At 38.1% G+C, this 19,894-nt stretch overlaps 1 protein-coding gene across 2 annotated transcripts in view; it reads left to right on the forward strand.

Annotated features, from left to right (window-relative positions):
- Positions 1-4,094: 4,094 nt before the first annotated feature.
- The window catches only part of Kay (transcription factor kayak, isoforms A/B/F), a 35,999-nt gene continuing 20,199 nt past the window's right edge, over positions 4,095-19,894 (forward strand). Inside the window, exon 1 of one of the 2 annotated variants that reach the window (XM_071774398.1) lies at positions 4,095-4,466. In XM_071774398.1, coding sequence (XP_071630499.1) covers positions 4,335-4,466 — 132 coding nt within the window. In that variant the 5' untranslated portion in view covers positions 4,095-4,334. Of the gene's footprint in view, positions 4,467-14,035; positions 14,414-19,894 lie in introns of those variants that run through there. The other variant, XM_071774397.1, reaches the window with a different exon arrangement.

The raw sequence follows: 19,894 nt of genomic DNA on the forward strand, positions 1-19,894 counted from the left end.
GGAAAATTTTTTAATCGTCAAAACATGGTCAAGACAAATATTTACTTGATCGGCATTTAATTAATTTTTTTTAAATTAATTACTTGTTTGCTTGTGCCATGTTGATTAATATCTACGACTTTATCAAACTGCGAGTAATAATTCGAATTATATTCACAGAATATTTTATCGCGTGTAAAGTTTCAATTAAAGAATACAAGGTTTGGAGGTAGAACGGGTGTTCTTGCTGGCTTAAATGCGATCGCGATAACACGATTTTTCAGCGCGAGTGCCCAGGTGTGCGCAACTCGGTTGCACCGGGAATTTCCCGCTGAAATTCGTGTACGTTTCGCAAGTATATAACGTTCGCGTTCGCGCTCTCTATTTTTGCGGCTGACCAACAACACGGCGGAGGCGAGTTTCGCGCGTATTCGCGACCGATTGCATTTACGCGTTACTCCGACGTGTACTCCGATGTGTACGACGTGTGCATGCCGGACGACAATGACATTCCGTGGCGTCGCGATTTTTCTAATCGTTTCAGATGTACGGCAGGCGGCTAAGACGACGTCGACACGGGGCCTTGGCTGCAAGCAGAAGCTAGCTCAAGGATGACCGCTGTCTGTCTATTCGAATTTCATCATGGTGCGAAGCTAAGCGGATGAATGTCAGAGTCTCGTGGAGCCTCGTACACATCGCATGCCCGTAATGAGACGTATCTTTGCCGCATAATGTTTCGCCGCCACTTGCTTAGGTAGTCTTTATTTTTAGCTATAGTCACGCGAGTTCGTCCATCGAGCACGTGTTTGGCGTATTAATAAAAAATAGAAAGAAGAGGTAGAATTGTTCCTTATAAGGCAATAACTCGAAACCCGTGTTTCCCTCCCATCCCTCTCTTCTCTCTCTCCTCTCTCTCTTTAAGAGAAATCCCGCTAATATTATAAAAATGATATAACGACCGATGAGAGAGAGAGAGAGTGTGTTATATTTCTTTATTAAAGGTGCGCGCAGAGATTTTTTTTACAAAAGAGCGTATATTAATAAAACAAGCTATACTCTTTTTATCATAAAAGTAGAGCTATTTTAAAAGTCGTCACATGTGCTCTCCAGAATTACGCGAGACCTTGGATAGGTTGGCAACCTGTGTCAGACGTTCTCCTCGACCTATCATTTCCTCTATCTTAATGTTCTCAGGTGACACCTGTGGCTGATTGTGAGAGCTCCTAGATGCGAACACTTTTGTAGGAAACTCGTAATTACGCTTGCGCGGATATTACACGGCTGTTTACATGCTTATATAAATTATCAAGCGATATATATATAATAAACGTATATAATAGTCGCTGAACTCGCTATAAGTTGCGGCAGGTGGATGGATTATAAAGTCACAATTTAAAAATCCAATATACTTATCATAAAATTTATATTAAAATGTAGTAGGTATATTCTTTTTGAATAGCGTCTTTTCGTATTTCGTAGACCTGGACAATATGAAAGAAAACAGTTATTTCATCGCTCTTATTTATGATTGTATAAAGATCGCATGTAGAGCAGAGCCTAAAATTGTCATTGTTAAATGCATTAGTGTCAAATTATAGATACTCAATTTGAGTCTTTTTTAACCGTTTTTATTATAGGTCGCTACTGCTCCTACTCAATTAATTTAACTAAAACAATGTTAATTTAACTAAGCCAATGGAGTTAAAATAATATCTACTGTTTTGTGTTAAAATAATAAATTTCCACACACATGGTAGTTAATAATAACAAAATGTCATTTAATTCAAAGTATATTGGTTTAAATTTCATCCTTTAATATTTAACAGTGTTAAGTTAATTATAAAATAGCTATTTATATGTAAAAAAAAACTCTGTTTTTCCTCATTCTTTCCCACTTATGTTATTCCATATATTTTCTGACGACACATTTCCCTTATATTGGCATCTCCCATCCCATCGATGTCTTTTGTTTGTCGATCATCTTTCGGAACAGGTTGAAGAGGTATCTAGAAATCGCTCGCAAACAGGTTGGTCACCCATGGTTTAGGCGGCAGGTTACGAGCGTGAATATTCGACATATCAGATCGATGAGTCACGCGTGAAGTCTTGTTCGATATATGTTCCGGCTACCCCATTCGCGACGCCCGCGCCCACGCGACCAACGTATGACTCATCCGCGCGATTCTCGGAAGCGCGCCGCTGCTCTCGGGGATCTCGCGCTCTCGGAATTTTCGTCACTCGCCGTGTAGCGGTACCGTTAGTGGGGAAATTCGCGTGTCGCACAATTTCACGTGTCACGCGCTTCGGTCCACTCGCGGGAGACGCGGGACTTCGAGGTCGAGGCGCCGTCCGTCACTTTCAGTCAAGCGTGACGAAACTATTTTTTTTTCTCGATCGCGCGAAAACCATACGTAACTCTGAGTGACACGCCGACGAATGATTAACACAATAAACTGTATCGTGTCTTCGAAAATAAACGAGCCGTCATTCCTAATTGTTAATTTATTGAATACGATGGGTCCAATCGCGACAATGCGAGATGTCACGTGTCGCGTTAGCCGGCCTATCTTGGAACGTGTCCACGCGCGCCGTTCCTTCCGATTAAATAAACATCGAGCAAACACGTGGCGATATTATTTTGACCAAGTCGCTCGTGCGCGATGCTGACTTACGAAAAAAAACGGCGACGCAATTGTTGGCTCGTGAGAACGACAATTATTGCGATGCTCACACGTGTGTGCACTCTCGACGCGCGTCCTTCGTGAGAATGCCGAGATTATCTCACAATATGATACAGGTCTGATAAAGTTGTTGTAAATCCAAGCGTCTCTACACGTCGTTAAAATAAAGATATCGATCGAAAAAACTTCGTTCTTTCCATCTGTAGGACGAAGCCCTCCCAGGCAGCACAATCTCCATCAAAATCGGGACGTAATAAGACGTACGTCTTAAAGATATTATTAAGATATCATTAATTATCATTAAGATTAATTACAATTATAATTATAATTATCAGATATGCTGCATCGTGACAAAAAGTATTTACTCTTTTTCGCTGTTCGCAGCAAAAAGGATCGGGAACGTGAGAAATCGTGTGGAGAATAAAATAGACTTCAAATGATTTTCTATAATTCAGGTCAAATTTCGTGAATCAGAGAATAGAATTCTATTTATAATTTTGTACCGTGTATTTTTTGTATGTGTATTTTAATATATATTCTACGTGTGTATTTATGGTTTTTAAAAATGCTTTTCGCGTTGCGTAATGTGAAAAATTATAAATGGAACTCTATCCTAAATTCTGACGCAAGTTACCTCTCGTAAGCTCTACGGAAGATCGCGAGATAATGTAATGACGCGAGACGCGAGGTATAAAAATTCCTCGGATTCCAACATTTTTAACTTGCCTCTCCGAGGGAATGTAAAACGCTTGGTCATTATACCGATATCAAATGACGCACTTTCGTCTCTAGATGTTTACAACACTAGCTATCGCGTGCCAAGTCATAAATATAGTTTAGAAATCCATTTTCAACATTTTATTCGACACACGCGCGAAATCTTTTTTAATTAATCGAACATTTAATACATTTTACGTCAATATCCTTCAAAGAAAATTAACGGTACGGCCGAGATTTTTTTATTAAAATTAACTTTATCTGTGTATCTCGTTTAAATTATATGACACTTAAAGACTTTCGACAACCGAATTAATTTACGCGCTATATACATTAGCATATCTTCAAGTTTGCGCAGAATTGCAAACCTTGAAACGGTTGAAATACCGAGAAACGATTATGCAGACCAAAGATCAAAGAATAAAGATGAGAGATAATTAAAACGTTTCTAATTCTAATTATAAGCTGATTATGATGCACCCGGGCGCCGCGCCGCGTGGTAGATAAAACTCTCGGGGTTTCGTCGCCGATAAGCGCCGCGTTATCGAACGCCGTGGCACGGCACTGCCGCGCGTCGGCCGGCAGCTCGGCTGCGATTGGTCGGCCGGGAATAACCCATGACGTCACCCGCACTCGGAGAGGCCTCGACTCTCTCCGCGGGCCTCGAACGGCTTGCCGAACGCGCGCGCGAGGTATTCCCCCACGGTATGAGTCATCGGGTGCAGTTTCACACAGTTTCGAGCAAAGGGACCTGCGATTCGTGCGTGCCGCCTTCGAGTTCCACGTACGTCCATTAAGATCCACGACGATCTTTCGGCTTCCGCCTCGCTCGCTCTCGCCGCATTATCTTTCGGAGGAGCGTCGGACGGGCGAGAGAGAAAGAGAGGTTAGAACGCGACGTACTCTCCGGTGTTTCTCAACTCCGACGCGGGTTCGCGAAGAAGGGTGAACGGCAGGATGAAGCTGGACGTCTCCGACGTGCTCTACGACAGCTCGAGCGTGTCCAGCGACAGCGGGGCCTCGCAGAGCTCCCGCGTCAGCCATGATTTTCTCTCCAGCATCGCGAACACGGCCGTGCTGCCGAATAACGTAAGTACCAGCAGGAATATGCCAACGAAAAACACGGCCCCCTCGACTCCCGGAAGATTCTCGTCGCGGGACGCGTCGCCGATCGCGTCCCGCTGAACGATCGACGACTCGTCACGGGTGCACGCGTTACGTAACGCACGCGCGACAATAATGCGTTTAAACGTTAAAGCGGTTGTCCACGTTTAGGCGTCTCGTACGCGGCGCGAACGTGCCTCGTGATGTGCATCGCGTATAGCGGCGGGCACAGAAGAGATTTTCGTTCACTCACTTATCTTCCTTCACTCCGATAACTTGCAACAATCGAGCGTCTTTTTGCCATTATATGGCTGCGGTCCACTTGACGCTACAATGCTTCGGAGCGTTTTTCTTCTCCTTTCTTCATTGAAAGAAAAGAGAAGAGGAATGCTTCAAAGCATTTGTAGCCTATGTTTACGCGGGCGTTACTTCTGGTGGTAACTTACGATAATTTCTTCCGCGTAAACGGGGTTTTGTAGTAATTTCACTCCGTGAGTGAATTATCGTAGTACATGTAAAATTAAAAAAAAAAAAAAGGAAAAAAGTTTATATCGGATGAGATAAGAGTTTTAAGTAAGACACGATTTGTATACGAGTCGTATATAAATATTTGCATTTGCGTTTTCGAAACACATGAATGGAAGCTATATTTTATCTAATTTTACAGACGAAAAATGCGAGATATTTTATGCTTTTATTTTTCTTTTGATAAATATATGAATAAATGAACATGGACGAATGTTTAAAATATATATAGAATTGCACGCAATTACGGGAACCTCTTATCTTGTTTGCAAACGGAAAAAAGCAACTCGATGTGTGGAGACAGTCTACCAACACATGTTACAGATAGATAAAGCCTGCAATAATTACTCTTGCTTGTACATCGAGATTCAAGTCACCGCGGTAGAAAAATACTCGAGATATCATTAATTTCGCAGTGTAAGCTGAAATTAAATTAGCTCATCGTCGAAAATATATCTTATTAAGCTTCTGTGAAGAACTTTCGGGCTTATAGATTCATCAGCTGATCAAAGCGGAGCGATAAAACGCGTTATCGATTCCTCGCAACCACAATTATTGGATTTGAACGGGTCTCGTTGGTCTTTATTCAAAAATATTTATTTTTTTTTAAATAAATTTACGAGAGAGCTGATGTGAAGCAGTTATGTAAACAGATTGTACGCGCGTGATGTAACGCTTTTGTTGCTCTTTGTTAAACGTTTAGCGGAATCGTTTGGAATTACGTGGCCTACTGGCTTACAGCTACTGTATGACGCATATCAATCGCGCATCTGGAAATTGCATGCTATTTCACAGGAACATGAATTCTTGAGGCTAGATAATGGACAAGTGCTGCTTGTCTCGCAGTGTCGCTCGCGCGTGATGACTCATTAGCGATTTTACACTGTAAAATGTTCGCAGGATATACTTCGATGATCGATTTCGAGCGCTCGCATTGAACGAGTGTGTAAAGAATCGAATGGGTGATTAATATTTATTGTATGTGTAATGAAAACATTTATGACAAATATAATTGAAGTATTAAGATTTTGTGCTAGTGACCTGGATTCCATCGATCCTTCTGTGATTCGATATATAATGTATGTATATACATATAACGATTACAAAAGATGTTGTAGAATTAACTACATTGACTATTTTAAAAACCATTAAGCACTTGTAAAATTTAACAACTAGAGAATGTTACTAATTAACATCTAATCTAGTAAGAATTTATAATTTCTTTTATTGATTTTCCAAATAACTTGATTCAGTAATTGATAATTTTTTATGCAATTTAGCGTGACAACCCCGCGTTTGTTAATACCATTGTACTTCTCGGTGCAAAGAGTTAAATTATCCTTCGACACGATGCACTTGTCAAACCCGCCACTTCGTCGAAGAGCCTTTATCCGGGAATTAGAGACAGAGCGCTGCTAAATTTACAAAGCGCGTGCCGTCATCGCTATAAACCGAACTTGCTCGAGTTCGAATGAAAAACATATTTTCGGTCGCGCGAAAATATCACCGGCGCGGCGTTATCAAGCGAACTGCATCTAATTATACGTCACAATGTGCGATAATAATAACTACGCATGTTTTATTATTTAGGCTCTCGCGAAGAGCCTGTCATAAAGCGACAGATATTTGTCAAACTTTATTCGATTTTTGAATAATATAACAATTAAAAAAAAAGAATCCTGAAAATGCAATAGATGTTAATTAAGTACATTTAGTTGTTGGACAATTACTACTCGAACCCTGTATTCTAGTAGAACCTACTTTACTCCACGCGGCGTGGAGCTCACAAATAAATTAAACGCCCCTGCGCACATAGATAAAAGACAACTTTCATTCCGGTCCTTGCATAGGTGTCCTTTTAAGGTGCATACCACGTGCACTGTCAGTAAACCATCGAGTTACTACGGAATTATCCAATCGGACGTTATCTTTCGTATTACCGCGTCCATTCACCGATCGGGAGAGATCAATGATCTCTCGAGATCGCGCCGGGTGTTCGCGCTTGCTAATGAGTCTTCGCGCGAACTTTAAAACGCGAGAGAGACGTGGTTAATTCTCTCTTTCCCGTCCATTCCGCGGGTCAAACTGCGGCTTATTAAATAACAAGTCAACGACACGGTGCAGTTTGACAATCAATCTTGCCGCTACGAATGAGAGAGCGACTTTGATTTTGAACCGCGGGATAGAATGTTTGCTTTTCGTGATTTTTAGGCACACGAACAATCGAATCCTTAAAAACTTTATTGAGTCGTTTAAATAAGAACATAATAAAACATTTGAAACATACGAGATAATTTTGTTCATATAGAGATAGAGTTAAATTTAAGAATTCAGTTTAATTACACACAAAAAAGAATTGTCAGTTTATTCTAGGCTGTAGATTGACAAGGATCTTAGTAAAGGTCGAAACCGGTCTCTGTAGGAGAAGAGTCTGTCGTGTGCACGGTGGATCAAACTTTAAAAGAACTGTTTAAAGTTCAAAACACTCATTTTATCGCACGTATTCGCAGTTTATTCTCGTGTTGGCCTTTAAATTAGATTTTTAAAAGGTGTTTATCTATTCGATAGTAATCTCATTAGTTATGGGGTCTGCTGAACTGGCTGCACTAGTTCAGCAATAGAAAACAGACGCATTGTATATCTTATATTTTAGACAAGTGATTGTTTATTATGTTATGAAAACTGTAAATGTGATTTGTGATTTTTCGTGACTCTTTACAAATTATAGTGCACAATGGAACTCGATAAGAGATTAATACCTAGAACTGTATTATTACTTACATATTATTCGTAATTATTAGCATGTTGAAATAATCGCTATTCTTTTTTAATTTGTTCCTCAATATCTACGATGCAGAAAATGTTCGTTTAAACTTCAAAGCATTCTGTATAGAATGGTATTCGTTAAATGGTCTGTCAATCGCGTCATTATCACTCCTTTAAACGTATACTTATTTAATAATAACAGTAGTCGAGCCTATTCGTGCTGTAATTTGTTACCGTCGGCGTGGCATGTGCACATTTATAGATGCAGACAGGAAGTAGAAAATTCTCTTCGACGCGACGGACAATATCTCCATGGCATCGACAAGGATTTAGTGCCGGTGCGTCTCCCCTTTATATAGGATGTCCCAAAATTGACGGGAAGTACACCAATACCGTTATTTCTAGAAATTTTAAAATTAGCGAAAGTGCCGAAGTGTCGAACTAATCGTTTTCTGTACAACCATAAATCAGGACTGTTTAACTAGACGCTTAGGTTTCTCTTGACGATTTTTTGCTCGTTTGTTCACTGGCCCGAGTAGCGTCACACATTTGACAGTTCTGTCATAAATCATCGAAAACGAGGAGCTTTCGAGAGTTAAGTATCAGAAGCAAGCACGGATGAATGTCGCAACATTATCCGCCGTCCAATTTAAAAATGGACTATTTCAGCTTCAGCAAGAATTCGTTTGAGGCAATTATAGAGGCGGATGTAAGAAATTAGAATAACGATTTTACATTTTGAAAGTTAGGAAAAAGATTTGAAAGTTACGATAAAATCTTCCTCGATATCTTCGCTGAGGTTAAACTTGAAATTTCGTAACGAATAATTCCATGCGGTTTCGTTGTATAATTCGAGGACACCCAATGTATTCCCCGAGTGTAAGTAGCATGGCGGTTAGAGTATTGATCTAGCTAGCATTTCGTCCGGCGTGGCTTCGGCCGCCTACAACAGCTGTTTTTATAAAGTGCCGCCGCCGTGGCTGTCTCGTGATGGCTCGACCATTTAAAAACACGCGTGCAACGAGCACGCACGAACAAACGCATGCACGCACACGCGCGTGGCGCGCGCGACACGAATTACATTCTACCGCTGCGTAGTATAACGCTTACGCTGCCAGATAGGAACTCCCGAGAGAGCCAGCTGTTGTCACCTAATTATATCTTTCCCTCTAATAATGGAAGGGTTCGTACGAAGAAACCGACCGATAAAATGCAAATATTACTTATAATGATCAAGAGCGAAAGTACATCTGGCTGTTAGGCCCGCATTAAGTTTTTCTGTTTTTAGCTCTCGCGCTCAAAGTTACATAATTATTTCATAAAATTCGGCAAATCCGCGTAGAAGATCTCGTTTCTTCCCGAGAGAAAGTTACAAAAAATTGATGAATCGAATGACGCTCAATAAACGATCGCGCACGCACGGTCATAAAGAGAACCAGCTGTATGTTTTTCTTCGCGCGGCTCGCGCTTAAAGTACAGGCACGCTCTCATCGTACAAAGAAACCGGATGATTCACGGCCTTTAATTTATTTTCCATTGTCCTCTTGGATATTGAAAATTCCTACAGAACTTTCCCGGGTGATGGCCGATTAAAAACTTCCGCTTTTTTTTTCTTCGTACGAAATTCGGCGCTTGTCATGTCGCGCACACAACGTCCTACAGCGCGCGTTACAGCTCAGCCGGATAAGCTGCAACCTCCCTCCTCATTAAAATATCTCTTTGTCGCGCGAACAAAGCTGGATCCTCTAGTGCTCGCCGATCTTCTCGTTATTCCGTTACGCTCGTTAGAGGTGTCTCTAGACATGTCTCTAGTTATCAAGTTGCCTGAAAACAATAAACTCAGCAAAATGATTGAAAATTCGTGCTATGTACATTTTAATGATATGTATAATTAAGATATATATGAACGCTATTGATGCTTGAATGCTATTAAGAAAATTCCAACACATAATATTTCAATTGATTAGATACATGTTTTTGAACATATATGATGGACTTAGCCGATACGAACTGTAAATAATTCTGAATTATCGAATAATCAAATAATTGACGAAGACCATTAGTTAACTTAGGCAAACAATGCTTTTTATTTTTTTATACTGATAATTTTTTATACTGCAATAAATCCTCTTTTTCCACTTGTAAAAAATTTCTAACATTTTTGCTTTTAAATGTTGGGTTAAAATACGGCAATGATAGCGTTATAGCAGGCTAGAGAGAACTTTAGATTTCACTCATTGTCAGAGTCATTAAAATACAATCAGAAAAAATTACGCGTATAACCAAGATAATTACTGTAATTCGAAATTTTTCGAGACGCAATTATTTGTTGAAACAATTTATTATATTAATTAATCACGATATTTTCAAACAAAAACATTTAAATTATTTGACCCAAATAATTTAAAAAAAAATAGATACTTTAATGTCTCAAAGTATTAAAATGAAAATATTTCAGAATATACGACGTGATTACTTTTCCTTGAGGAAACGTTAGCAAACATAGAGTTTATATTGTTTACCGATTATAAATCTTTACATCGACGGACATAACACTTTCTAAACAAATCGAAGGCTTCTTATCGAGTATCTTATCTAGAATACAATTGAAAAGCATATAAAACAATTCTTTTTAAGTAATTTAAATCGACCGTGACTGGCAATATATAACGTCTTTTCGATATGAACATTGAAAAACTGTGAGCCAACTTGGTTTGTCGGATTCACACAGCACTTTTTTCCGGATCAATCATCGAGACATTATTAATTTTGACCATGGTTTTTGGTCAGTTGATGTAATTTCTAAATTAAATAGTTTTTTAAATTTTATTGCGAAAAATATTACCCCAGCCAGGGTTTGAACCTGGAACCTCCCGTATACCGTGCGGGCGTCGTGCCAATTCGACCACTGAGGCTGTAGTAATATTCATCGCAATAACAACTATAAGATGGAGCACCGATTACTAGGTCGACGGTGTATAATAAACAGAATAATAAATTTCTTTCGCCAGTATATAGAATAACAATTAAGTAATTTAAATCGACCGTGACTGGCAATATATAACGTCTTTTCGATATGAACATTGAAAAACTGTTAGCCATATATCAATCAATCGAGAACATTATTATTTTGACCAGTCAAGTTTATGTACGTTCTAAATTATAGTTTTTAAATTTTTTGCGAAAATATTCGATTTAAGGATTGCGTCCGTTCGCCAATTCGACCACTAATGTAGTTATTATTTCGAATACCAATATAAGATGGAGCACCGAAAGAAATTATAAATTTCTTTCCGCCAGTATATTAATTTACATACCGTTATATATGCCAGTCACGGTCGAGTAATTCTTACTTGTTATTCTATGCTCTGGCATCTGTTTATTATCCACCGTCGACCTAGTTCGGTGCGCCATCTTTTAGTTGTTATTGCGATGAATATTACTACAGCCTCAGTGGTCGAATTGGCGGGACGACGCCCGCACGGTATACGGGGTTTTCCAGGTTCAAACCCTGGCTGGGGTAATATTTTTCGCAATAAAATTTAAAAACTATTTAATTTAGAAATTACATCAACTGACCAAAAAACCATGGTCAAAATTAATAATGTCTCGATGATTGATCCGGAAAAAAAAGTGCTGTGTGAATCCGACAAACCAGTTGGCTCACAGTTTTTTCAATGTTCATATCGAAAAAGACGTTATATATTGCCAGTCACGGTCGATTTAAATTACTTAATTGTTATTCTATATACTGGCGAAAGAAATTTATTATTCTGTTTATTATACACCGTCGACCTAGTAATCGGTGCTCCATCTTATAGTTGTTATTGCGATGAATATTACTACAGCCTCAGTGGTCGAATTGGCACGACGCCCGCACGGTATACGGGAGGTTCCAGGTTCAAACCCTGGCTGGGGTAATATTTTTCGCAATAAAATTTAAAAAACTATTTAATTTAGAAATTACATCAACTGACCAAAAACCATGGTCAAAATTAATAATGTCTCGATGATTGATCCGGAAAAAAGTGCTGTGTGAATCCGACAAACCAAGTTGGCTCACAGTTTTTCAATGTTCATATCGAAAAGACGTTATATATTGCCAGTCACGGTCGATTTAAATTACTTAACAATTCTTTTTGTTTGAAAAATTTTTCTATGAAGATATTTCAAAGACAAGAATTTTTATCTCGATTTGAATGTACTTTTTCAATTTACAAATAAAAAATTTAATTATATTTATGTAACTTCCAGTTATAACAATGTTTTGTGGGAACAGTAATTTTATATACAATTAATTATTGTATAACTTTATAAATTTAGGGTTTATTATCACATATATTTTCAGATAGGCAAGTTGAATCAAATTGGCAAAAAAGAATAGATTTTACTTTTTTTTTTAAGAAAATCTTATGGTTATCACATTTTCATTAAATAGTTATAGAAAGATATAGTTCGTAGTCAGTAAATTAAAGAAGCGTTAATTTTACGACAGTAGGAAAAATTTCGTGTAAGCAAAATGCGGCGTGCGTACACGTGTAATTTTGTTATTCTGATGTGTAGTAATCTTACGTTTGTATATATGTGCCAAGGGAATAATTAAGTTAACAATTCGAGGAATACGTGGAAACATTACGGTTGTTTCCAATCCGTTCCGCTCCGTCGCAAACATCCTACTCCTCGCTTACCGCTGCAGCGTAAGAGTATTTGGTTGTTGCACAAACAGATCTGGCGGTAGTGTTGCCGCGGATAAATAATTTCCTACCTCTGCCTTTCCCCGCTGCCGTAGCTTGTAATTTTATGAACGAATGTGTATAATTTGTTGGACAAACATTCAGCGAACAGCTTGCAAATTAAATCGCATTTAATCCCTTAGCTCTTAGGCGATAAAAATGCTTTGGGTTAAAAATACTTTTGACAAAAGAGTTAATAAAATTATCAGAGGATACTTCTGGGGGTTTTTTGAGTCGCTGAATCTAAGTCTGAGGTCAAAATTTCATAATTAAATATAGCGAACTAAAGATCCAACAATTTTTATAAATTATATTTTATACATTTTTATACCGAGCAATATTTTAAATTTTTTGGTCGTCATATTAAATTCGTTATTTTGAATTAAATTTCAATTTTAAAAACAAATTCAACGGCTTCAAAAACTCTTCAAAACTTTTTATGCAAATTGAACCATATTTTAAATTTTTTGCCCATTAGGTATATTAAATTTGCCATTTTCAATTCTTGAATTTTTACTTTGAATTTAATTGCTCCGGTATAAGTATATTTTTTTGAATGTGCGGATATTCCGTTATGAACACTGGCCAGTTTTATTTTTACGGATATTTTCGTCATTGATAGTCAAAGGGGTTAATCTGCACCTACGCGCACTTTTTCGCGCTCCCGAGAGTTTGTTGCACGCGGAAAATACTATATATATGATCGCGGCAGAAAACAGAGAGAAAAAGAGAGAAAAAAGAAAGAGGGGGAGGATAATCATATACGTAGCGGATCGTTGTTGTCGAAGACAGTTTTTGCGACACAATGTATTCGTACCGTTAAGTACGTTTATTTAAAAAATAGCAATCAACATCAATAGTGAGTCACTACTGCTCATCGTGTAACGTTATTTAATGTGACGTTGTGAGCATATTATCGCGCACGTTTGCCGAACGCGAGTGCGAGGATTAACACAGTCAAATAATAATCAACAAAACAAACTTTCGATGGAGAAAAAAGACTGGATTTCTCGACGTTAGAACAGAGAGAAATTTCAAAAGTTTATGCCAATGCTTGATATTTTTTCTTCCCGTCTCACATCGGGACCTTAAATTTTTTTATCACCCTCGGACACATCGATTCAACCAATTTCGCTGATTTCACAGCGCACATCCTGAATATGTCGCGGATCGCAATTTGCACCGCTTCCGGTTCCGGCATGCTGACGAAAATCCCCCTCGGTCGTTCTCGCCGGGCGGATCGATTTATCGGATTATGCAAGTTAAGCGCGGAACGATCCGCGCTACCTGGAAAAGGGGATCTGGTTCCCCGTGCGTTCCCCAATTCCGTGAAATCGTCGTCGGAGCGAGCAAACAACGCGCGAGGCTGCGGACCGCGTCGATTGGCCGGGCGCGCTATCGCGCGAATCAGCGATCAAGATGGCGGTGACGTCACGGGGAGCGCGCCCGTATCGCGACGTGGTGGGGGAAGCGGCGACGGCGGCGACGGTCGGCTGGCTTTCTATATAGTTACTCGGTCACGTTGGCGGGCGCTCAGTCGACAAATGTGCATAGGCACGTGTGGTACGGAGTAAAGTGATTACAAACGCGTCGGTAACCGATAACTTTTGTGACAGTGTTGAATTATCTGTCGCGTTCAAATCTCTTCTCTTCGCGGCGAGACAATCTTCTCGACAGTCTTTTCTTTCGAACATTTGAACACCGATCTCTCGAAATCCTCGAACGTTCGAAAGTTCAAAGCGCGTTGATTCCGAGTGAAGTTAGCTGAGGCGCAAGATGACGCAACGAGTGCCCAGCGCCGGCTATTACGACAATATCATCGAGGATCACAGCTACACGATGTTCTCCATGTATCCGCCGACCACGAACATCGCGGATTGGCAGCTCATGAAGGAGGAGAATGGCATGGTAAGAGAGTGACATCGATTTCGAAACCGAATCTCGGACAGGAAAATTAGGGAATTAGCTCGCGGCTGACGCGCGTCTTTTATCAAAACAAACATTGACATTCTTTTATCTCCCACCATTGAGTACACTGACCGGCAGGAATGCCTGGACATTTTGATACGTATATGACATATATGTACATGTATATGTATATGTATTATGTCCAGGCATTCCTGCCGGTAGAGTGTACATTAGATATACACACAATATCTGTAATCAGAATTTTTTTAAGTGACAGCATATATATATAGAAAAGAAAATTTGATTTCGACATATTATTTAATAGAATGCCTTAAATATTTAATTAAATATTCTCCTCATAATAACTATGAATTATCTTAATTTTATATGCATTTATGAAGATATGTTATATTATCGACATGGTATAACCCAACATCTTTAAATAGTTAATATGATAGAACTACGATTGTAAAATTTCGCGGAAATAACTATTCGTGACGAAACGTAAAATTAACATATCGCGCGTGAACACGACACGCAAACGGAAGAGACGATCGACTTTTAACGCACACAAATCGTCAATTACGCGCTCTTCGTGCAGGTGTCACGGTTCAAGGCTGGATCGATAATGTTGAAGCTATAGTTGTGTTCCTAAAAACTTCAATCGCTAAACAATTTGCGGTGTCGATCGAGGCACGCTCTATATATTTTTCTTTTTATAAAAAGGAAAAAGAAAGTCCGAAAAATTTCTTAGGCAGAGTTCGTCAAATTTTTAACTCCAAAACCCTTAAAATAGCTTCTAATATGCCGAGGTATCTGTTTGTCAACTCCTGCACTGTAAACGAAAGAAGTCGAACAAAAGATATTTTTTTCCTCAAATGTCGCTGCCTGAAATGTCCGTCGGGCGATATGCGTGTTTGTCGGACGTCGTTTTAAACTTTAAACCATTAACCTGCGCGATTTTCTTCCTGTAGATTTATTAGGCGTGACTGCGAGGCAATCTACGGTGCACGGCGCACCGACAAAAATAACATACTGATTAGATAAATGTGGCGTATTGTTAGCGATGATACCGATGGGTGACCGTAAGTGAAAACGCGTGTCTACGTCGGAGATCTATACACTTCGTAAATATATTTTGTAACAGATAAACGCACGGAGAAAGGATCAGATCGTTTGAATAATGATTAGGAGTAGAGATGACGGAACGATTGAGTGCTGCGAATGATAGTCTAAATTAGTAAGAAGAAATTCTTAACGTCGTATTTTTGTAAACACACACTGAGAAAAAAATTTTGTAGATCCAAGAAAATATTTCTTTAAATAGTCCTAATAACATATTTACTTAATATAATCACATATTTATTTAGAATTATACATATTTACTTAAATTAAGTAAAAATATCTAATTCTAAATAAATATGTGTATTATATTAAGTAAATATGTTATTAGGACTATTCAAAGAAATATTTTCTTGGATCTCAAAATTTTTTTCTCAGTGTATTTATCAATTTAATCTCTTGAACTGTTTAAGACACGTAAATTAATAAGCAATATTTCAAAAGATTTGGGCTATAAGTCACAAACCTTTAGAAAAACCTACGACACCTTATCGCGCGAGTTTTAATTATAATACCTTTATATTATTGTGTTTAAAATATTAATTTTGCACCGTAAAACAATGCACATGTCATAGAGTTAATTCGTGGCAGCTTACAATCAGTCTGATGTTCTTTGAACTCGTTATCTAGATCTGTTTTTCCACGAATAATTCGCCGTTTAGTATGCACGCGTGAACAATGCATAACCAAAAGAATCTCTTAATAATTACATGTCAGCTAGCGTGTCACAAAACCAGGTATTATAGAAAAAGAGAGAGTGGGGAGGGGGGAGAGTCTTACATAATGATGGCTTACAATTAAGCTAATAATCGAGGTCGTGCTCGTGATGACGTGTTAGTTTCAAATTTTCCAAGAAGCGACTAAGTTATCGCGCTGGATACTCGACTCGGCGACTCTCACCTGCCGATCCCACCGATTTCGGCTCCGATTTCTACGAATCCCGATTCGGCGTAGTACACATCGTTCGCTCGTTTTATCGCTGAACGGTACTTTCTTATTCGAATAGGCTTGGCAAATAAATGTTACTGCGCAAATGTGTACAAATTTTGAAAGGAATTGTCGTGATGTGTGTGGTAAGGATGTATAAACATTGGTATTTCGTGTTATTATGAAAAAAAGAAGTATTTCAAATGAAGGGAAAAGCATACAAGAAGTATAGAATGCACTTACAATTTTTCAAAATAATTTTGTATTATTGAACTAATTTAGAGTAGATTAACTTTAAAATAAATATATTTTATTAATAACGAGAAAAATGCTTGTTTTAGTAAAACTTGTATCTGTATTAAAATATAAAAATAATTATTTTGCGATGGCTGTATTCGTTATCATGAAAAATTTTAATATACTAAAAATGATAATATAAATAACAAAGATTATTAAAAGAACAAATTTACATGGTTATATAATGATTTACATTTTGTGTCTTAGATTTTTCCTATTTAAGTATAATTTATCAAGTAATTTATTTAATTACTGTTTACCGAAATAATTTTTATAATGGTGTCCTAACTTTCTAGATTATTTTTCATCGCTTCATGTAGTTTTTATCGTACCAACATTTTCCACGGCTGGGCAGAAGTACGCGAAGGTCTTTCTCGAAGCTGATATTTCTCGAGGTCTATTATACATAGGTATAAGAAGTCTGCCGTGGAAACTTTTAAAAGCAATTTCCGCCTTTTGAGGAAAACATATTCCAACCCTTGTAAGCGCGAGAAAATACGTATTTCTTTTTGAATAGCTTAAAATCGATTATTATCACAATAAATAAAAATTTATTTTATCTTTTGTATAAAACCAAATTTGGATATCAGAACTTGGATGTTAGATGTTATTCATAATTTAATATATTATAAGGTTTATTTTATACGATGATCATAAAAATCGATGAAATTAACGAAGATATTTTGATTGCATTTAATAGATTGTTCGGAAAAACAAAGATGAAGAAAAAGAGAAAATATGATTTCCTTAATATGTTATCTGCATAAAACCGAAGAAAAACAGTTAAATCTGACAGGAAGCGAAGAGTTAACGCTCGTTAACCCGCCAATTAGAAGGTTTAGTTGAAGGCAGGGTTAAGTTTAGCGAGAGCAATACGTACGGGTCATAAGACAAGAGGTGTCATCCTGCTCTCAGCACTAAGGAGGGAGGCACTTCTTGTTGTTTCCCCGTTTGCAGTTATTTATCTCTTCCGCAAGAAAGTCCGCGCCAACGTAATTTTCTGAGCGACAATCTAAATCCAAGTAAATAAATTTCCTGTACTTTCAAACACGTTTGCGTTGTATATTATATCTGTCGTAAATTCTCCGTTAATATATCAGGATTTTCATATATTTAAACAAGCTATTTCTGAAATAGGCCAACCAAACTTATTAGGGGTATTCAAATAAGTTAAAGTTTAACGGTTTGACAGGTTATGTCGGGTTAAAGTCGAGTAAAAAGTTAATTAATTAATTTTGGGCGCGCTACTCTTTAAGGTTATGCAAAATACATAAGTGACTCATTAACCTATCACATTAATCTTTGGGTTAAAAGTGTAAAAATTAACTTTTTACCCGATTTTAACCCGACATAACCTGTCAAACCGTTAAACTCTAACTTATTTGAATACCCCTATTGTGTTTTATCTTGAAAAGTCGCACGGTTTGAGAGCTCAGATTTAAAGAATTATAAATACTTGTAGCTACGGCAAAATTTTGCTCATATATCGGGAAATTAAAAATTTATTCGCTTTTACCTCATATCAATTATTCATATAAAATAACATTTTTCTAATTTATTGCTTTTCTTAGCAGTTTTTTTATTATATAATCTATTCTTAATACGCAAATATCTCCCTTGTTTTCTAATATTTCTTTTGTTCGTGAGTGTCTATACGTATTCATGCTATGTCTACGGATTTCTTTTTCTTTTTGATGATGTATAAATTATAAATAATTATGCAATTCGACGATGATCAGACAGTATTGCACGCGGAAATTTCCGGCGTTCATAGTCGTTTTTTTTTCCTTTATTTTTGCCGTGCTTATCTCAGTTTCGCGTCTTGGGAGAGGCGGGGCACGGGTGAGTCATCGCGCGTAGTTCGCCGGCGATTTATGAATGAAAATCCACGCACGTGTCGCGTGCACGTTGTCGTCGTCTCGTAGTGACGCCTCGCTACAATTATTCGCGGTGGCTCATAAACACATCGATTGTGCCTTGCGCTCATGCGAGATAAATCGATACCAGGAAAAAAGGAGTGCATCGCCGAGTTGTGCACTTGTAACGTCGAGCCGCGCCGAAGGTTTCGCCTTCGCATTCCGGGAAGTCGACCGCTTCGCTGCGCCATCAAGGAGGAAAACTTGTTCAAGGTTCAAACTAGTTTTGTCTTTCTTTTAAAGTACTGAGATAATCTCGATTAAATACAAGTGCTACCTTTTTTGAATCCCAAAACTAATCATCTCTAACGAAACTTTTAGAAAATTTTTTTAATTACCTATGTATACTTTTCCTTTCTACTTCTTTAAATCGTTCGCGTGGAATCAAGTACAGGGATTTATTTTAAATACAGAGAGTATAAAAAATACAGAAACTACGATCTCTTTTGTATCCGGAGGAAAAGATCTTTTAACGTTTTGCATCGATTTATCGAAATCCTCCGTTGCTTTCCTTGTTGCAACACTTCGGCGCGCTCGATTTGTTTTATGGCGTCGATTGCGAAAGAGGAAACGACGCGTGTGTTGTGCCCTCTTCTACGGCAAAGCTGTAAGAACTTTTTGCGCGTAGCGAACTGGCGATCCGGTGTAGTCGACCTCGAAAGGAGGTCGATTCCGCAGAAAGATATCTTGCGTATGAATGACGTCAATTGGCTTAAACACTTTCCCCGCGAGAGAATGCTTCGAGTGAGCTGGACCTCTTCGCGTAATCTGGCGAACTTTCTCACATTCTCGAAGAAGTGCTTTGAGAATTTCTTATCTTGCGAACTGTCGTCCGGATATTGAAGCCCGCTGCAAATAACGCTTCGCTCTTAATGTACATTTAATGGACTGTTCTAACGTAATAAGATTTATTACTACCTGTCTGCATGCTTTGACAAATTGCCATTTAACTGCATTAAGAAAATCTAGGAGCATCATCAGTAAGTAATAGACATTAGAATCATTTTTTTTTTTCTGAGCGTATTTATGCACGGTACATTACCTAGAATTCATTCTTTTCATATTCCAACATCGTTTAATGATAAAACAATTGAATCTCGAATTAGGTATTGAATCTACTGATCTCATTCTTCGACGTACAGATTCTTTTAAGAGAGCTGAGAAAGTTATATTCATGTTACTTTGAAATCTTTTAATTCTTTCTCTCGGACAGTATATC

Source organism: Temnothorax longispinosus, chromosome 3 (assembly GCF_030848805.1).
Source record: "Temnothorax longispinosus isolate EJ_2023e chromosome 3, Tlon_JGU_v1, whole genome shotgun sequence".
Taxonomy (NCBI): Eukaryota; Metazoa; Arthropoda; class Insecta; order Hymenoptera; family Formicidae; genus Temnothorax; species Temnothorax longispinosus.